The sequence below is a fragment of the Ailuropoda melanoleuca genome, chromosome 15, assembly GCF_002007445.2.
Source record: "Ailuropoda melanoleuca isolate Jingjing chromosome 15, ASM200744v2, whole genome shotgun sequence".
NCBI classification, from domain to species: Eukaryota; Metazoa; Chordata; class Mammalia; order Carnivora; family Ursidae; genus Ailuropoda; species Ailuropoda melanoleuca.
Window position 1 is genome coordinate 91,472,635 of NC_048232.1, and position 4,685 is coordinate 91,477,319.

Genomic DNA, 4,685 nt, shown 5'->3' on the forward strand with positions numbered 1-4,685 from the left:
TGGCTTAAACATGTAGGATTTATTATACTGTGAGCTCTGGAGGCAGGTGGCTGAAGACACTGGCTTAGCAGCAGCAGGACGTCTGGTCAGGGCAGCAAGAGCACCATCCTCACTGCCCCAGAGGAAGAATGTGCAGGGGACCCAGGGGTCCTGGCAGACTGCCACTGACCTTTCACTGACCAGGACTCTTAGTCGCATGCCATTCCTGGAGCAATCATTGGACTGGATTGTGACTGGGTCAGGTGGAGTTGTACGGCCTAGTCAATGGGCCTCTGCCCGACACGGGAAAAGGGTCTACTGGTAGGGAAGTGGGTGCTGCCCTTGGGCACCCAGAGAACGCTCTTCTGAGCCAGCGCTGAGGGAGCACATGGGGCACGCGTGGACCTGCCACCCGCACACACACAAGGTGACGACAAGGCCTACACACCGCTATGTGGGTACAGGCGGGCAGCCAGGAGTCTTCCCTGCAGAGCCATTGACAGAGCACGCTGGCCCCACCAGAGGGCAGCCAGGCCAGCACGCCAGGGCTGAGGGGTGTTGGGTGGGGAGTAGGGCACGCCTCCGAGGGTACAGGGCTCTAAGGAGTTGGAACTTAGTTCTGAGCACCATGGGAAGCCTGCAGAGTTTTGAGCAGGGATGGAACCAACCCTGAGATATGCCTTTGTCCGCTGGGTGGAGAAGCCAGGAGACGGGGAAACGTGTGGGGAGGCGGAAAATGCAGAACTTTGGCAGGGGCGGAGGCAGGGCCTGGGGAGCTATCTCAGGAGCTTATCTCCCCTTATCCCCACCTGGAATGTGCAATTCATCACCTGCCTTCAGACAGGGTTCTGGTAAGAGCTCCCCAGGAATGCGTCTTCCAGGGAGCACCTGGAGCTCACTGCAACTTCAGGGGTCGTGTGCCCACCATGCCCTCACACCACCCCACCCAGTTCCGGCACACAAAAGCACTTACTATGGCTTCCGTGAAGGGACACGCTCACACTTAGGAACCAAGCCCGCACTGACACATACAATCACAACCGTGGTGGGGCAGCTCCCGGAGCCAGAATGCTTGGGTTCCCAGCCCAACCTCTTAACGGCTGGGTGACCTCAGACAAGTTGCTGGATCGCTCCATGCCTCAGTTTCCTCATTTGTAACACAGGCAGAACAGCACCTACCTTGGGGTTATCATAAGGATTAGATGAATTATCACACCTATGAGTACCAGCTGTGTTATTAGTGTTATCACGTACAAACCCCCTCAGCACACCCACACCACAGCAGTGAACCTCACACGTCTGGCTGGGGCGAGGGGACGTGGGCTGGCCTGCACCAGCGCTCTCAGGCCTGGGGCTCTGGGCAGTGGCAGCAGGACGGCCGGGGGGTGCAGCCAGGCTGACAACAGATCTGCAGGGCAGGGTCCTCACCCCGGGCCATCTGGCTGGGGCTGAAGGTCACAGAAGCATCAAACTGGGCCTTGAGCAGCTGAAGTTGCTTCAGCGCCTGCATTGCTTCTGGGGCGACCTCAGCCATACCTCCCAGAAGATTGTAGTTCTCACCAGGGTCCTCAGACAGGTCAAAGAGCAGTGGGGGCTCATGGGCAGTCAGAGGGTTAGAGGCGTGGCAGGCAGGGTCCGGCGTGGTGTCGCTGTGGATAGAGCCTGGAGAGGGGGGCACGTCTGTGCAAAGGGCAAGAGGGAGAGGAGGGGCCAGGCTCTGAGGCTACAAGGGGGTCAGCAGGGCTGGGGGAGAGGAAATTACCCTGGGTGAAGAAGTGAGCTTTGTACTTCCCACTCCGCACAGCAAAGACCCCATGGACCTCGTCTGGGTAGGCCGAATAGAAGAAGAGAGACTGCCGGGGGCTCTGGGGGCAAAGTCAGGGATCACAGGGTAGGCAGGGGTCCCCCAGCACTCATCTGCGTGTAGCTGGAGCCATTGGCCTTGTGTCAGACCCTGGATATGTAGCTGCTCTTTGCCCACCCAGGAGCCCCACTGGCAGCACCATCTGGATGCCACTCAACAGAGGCTCTCTGGGGTGGAGCAGGACAGCCAGGGTCTCGGGGTTGTGAGCCCTACCTTGCCTGTGCCCAGCAGCAGGGGGCTGAGGTCAACACCATCCAACGTGACGTTGGGTAGCGGAGCCCCAGTCAGGGCTGCCAGGGTGGGCAGGATGTCCAGGGAGCTGGCCAGCTCATGGGTCACACCTGGAGGCCAAAGGCTGTGTGATCACTCCATCTGCCATCACGGTTGGGGAGGTGGGGCCAGGGGTTCATGAGGAGAGGGACTGAAGACTGACCAGGAGCGATGTGGCCTGGCCAGAAGGCCAAGGCAGGCTCTCGGACACCCCCCTCGAAGGTGGTTCCCTTTCCACAACGAAGAAGGCCAGAGCAGCCGCCATGGGACATCCTCATCGTCTCAGGCCTGGGACATGCAAGGAAGTCATCAGTGATGCTCAGGGTGACCCCTGGTGACCCCGTCCCAGAGGCACATGCTGTGCACCAAAATGGCCAGCACATGCCTGTCCCCTCTGTGCCCTACCAAGACCAGTACCTGCATGTACTTGTGGCCCGCAGCCTCCCACATGCCCCGTGGGTCACCATCACACAGCCAGCATCTCCTCAAACACCCTTAGCCCATACGTCCTCAGCCACGAGACAGGATGGGAAGATCCCAGCCACCCGCCGGTGAGGTATCAACCAGCATTTCCCCACCCTCTGCCACAGCAAACCCGTTGTCTGCAGTGAAAATGACCAGCGTCTCTCCGAGCAGCCCCAGGTCCCCCACAGCTGTCATCAGGGCCCCCACAGCTGCATCCAGCTCCATCAGGGAGTCCCCAAATGGCCCTCGGCCCGAGCGCCCAGAGAAGCTCTGCCCACCGAACTGGGGGTAGTGGGTGTGCTGTGGGCGGAGACAGGAGTTAGTGCTGGGTAGGAGTCAAGGGCAGCTCAGGGGACAGGGCCATGGTCACTTACGTGAGAGGCGTAGTACAGGAAAAATGGCCGGCCCTGGCGCTGGGCATCAGCCATGAGGTCACGGGCAAAAGCCACGTAGCGGGCCTCGAGTCCAGGCAGCCACGGGGGCTGTGCTTCCACGGACAGGTTGGCCAACAGCGGGATAGGGACCAGGCCCTGGTCACAGCTGCCATCACAGGGGGTGGACGGTGGAAAGCAGGTCAGGTTCTGGCAGGGGCCCTGGTGGAGCAGTTCCATTCAGGAGTCTGGGCTGTGGGGTGGGGCTCAAGGGGTCAAGGGGAAGGGGACTGGTGGGAGGTGGGGAGGAGGGTGGCTGAGGGCCCTGGAGGTTCCTACCTGGTCATGGGAATATGGGATGCCCAGGAATCGATGGAAGCCCTGGTGGGGGGGCAGAAAGGCCCCCTCAGGCCCCACCCCAAGGTGCCACTTGCCAGCTATCCCTGTGAGGTAGCCTCGGGCAGCCAGGACCTCAGCCAGGGTCACCTCCTCCAGGGGCAGACCCCCTTGGGAGCTGGGCTCCAGAACTCCAGGGTACAGGCCCATCCGAACTGGGAGTCGGCCAGTCAGGAGCGCAGCCCTATAGGACAAGTCACAGAGTCTGTAAGACAGAGAGAAACTAAGGCTGAAATGGACACATGGAGGAGGGAAGAGCGGGGAGGAAGACAGAGAAACGTGAACTTCTCCAAAGAGACAGAGCCCCTTGCCTCCCCCACCGGAGCCCAGAGTGAATCCGGGAGACGTTGTATGGGCTCCCCTGCCCCCTCACTTACCGGGAGGGTGTGCATAGAGACACGGGCACATAGAAGTCAGTGAAGCGCAGCCCCCCTGCGGCCAGCTGGTCCAGGTTGGGGGTGGTGGAGCTAGGGTGCCCATAGGAACCCAGGTCCCCATAGCCCAGGTCATCAGCAAAGATCAGCACGATGTTAGGTGGGCCAGCAGTGGCCAGGCCTGTTGCCAAGGCCAGAGCGAGGGCCCACAGTGCCACCATGGCACACAGCACAGATGGGGCTGTCACAAGAGACCCTTGGGAGGGAAAGCAAACTGGCTCCAGCAAGCTCTACCCAAGAGACCCCAGATCCAAGCGCTATCTTCCGCTGAGACCGTAGATTCAGGTGCTATCCTCCCCTGAGACCCCAGGCACTAACTCTCCCCTGAAACCCCAAGTCCAGGCACTACCTTTCCCCGAGACCCCAGATCCAGGTACTATCCTCCTGAATCCCCAAATCCAGGCACTACCTCTCCCCCGAGACCCCAAGTCCAGGCACTAACTCTCCCCCGAGACCCCAAATCCAGGCACTAACTCTCCCCCGAGACCCCAAGTCCAGGCACTAACTCTCCCCTGAGACACCAGACCCAGGCACTACCCCCTTCTTGAGACCCCAGACCCAAATACTCCCCGACCCAGACAACCCCTTCCTGAAGTCCCAGCGGACTTCCGGAGACCCCTGACCCCAACAGAACCCAGGAGACCGTAGCCTGGGATATAACTCCCTGGAGACCCTCGGGGACCAGGACACCTGATTCTCGGGCGATCTGACCCTCTTCACCTAGAGGCTGCGGCTCAGGCTCGTGGTCAGGGGCAGAAGTCACATGACACTGACTCCCGGGGTCAGCGCGGCTGGACGAGGGCTGTACCGGGCCGAGGAGGGGCGGGTCGGAACAGCGGGCAGCGGTGCCCTCCGCGGGCGCTTCCGCCTCGGCCCCGCCCCGCCCCCGGCCGCGCCCCCGTGCCC

The 4,685-nt window shown here is 61.3% G+C and overlaps 1 protein-coding gene across 4 annotated transcripts; it reads right to left on the minus strand.

The window, feature by feature from the left end:
- Nucleotides 1-4,660, minus strand: ARSA (arylsulfatase A). 4 transcript variants are annotated; one of them, XM_034644046.1, is made up of 9 exons: nt 4,500-4,660; nt 3,723-3,975; nt 3,289-3,550; nt 2,953-3,171; nt 2,709-2,878; nt 2,277-2,401; nt 2,057-2,184; nt 1,742-1,844; nt 1-1,641 (listed from the first exon to the last, which is right to left on the minus strand). In XM_034644046.1, the coding sequence occupies exons 2-9, from the start codon at nt 3,938-3,940 to the stop codon at nt 1,322-1,324; spliced, it is 1,545 nt and encodes a 514-aa protein (XP_034499937.1). In that variant the 5' UTR covers nt 3,941-3,975; nt 4,500-4,660; the 3' UTR covers nt 1-1,321. The 4 variants fall into 4 exon arrangements, with proteins under 4 accessions (XP_034499937.1, XP_019653103.2, XP_034499938.1 ...); XM_019797544.2 differs by having other exon boundaries at nt 3,289-3,529; nt 4,470-4,660; XM_034644047.1 differs by having other exon boundaries at nt 2,709-2,860; nt 4,470-4,660.
- Nucleotides 4,661-4,685: the final 25 nt, after the last annotated feature.

Excerpts from the sequence above, each read along its gene's own strand:
- ARSA (XM_034644046.1), bottom strand. The coding sequence starts at position 3,940 with ATGGTGGCACTGTGGGCCCTCGCTCTGGCCTTGGCAACAGGCCTGGCC. Across the intron at positions 2,402-2,708 it reads ATTTTCACTGCAGACAACGG|GCCTGAGACGATGAGGATGT; the intron begins GTTTGCTGTGGC and ends TGCATGTCCCAG. Across the intron at positions 2,185-2,276 it reads GCCAGGCCACATCGCTCCTG|GTGTGACCCATGAGCTGGCC; the intron begins GTCAGTCTTCAG and ends TTTGGCCTCCAG.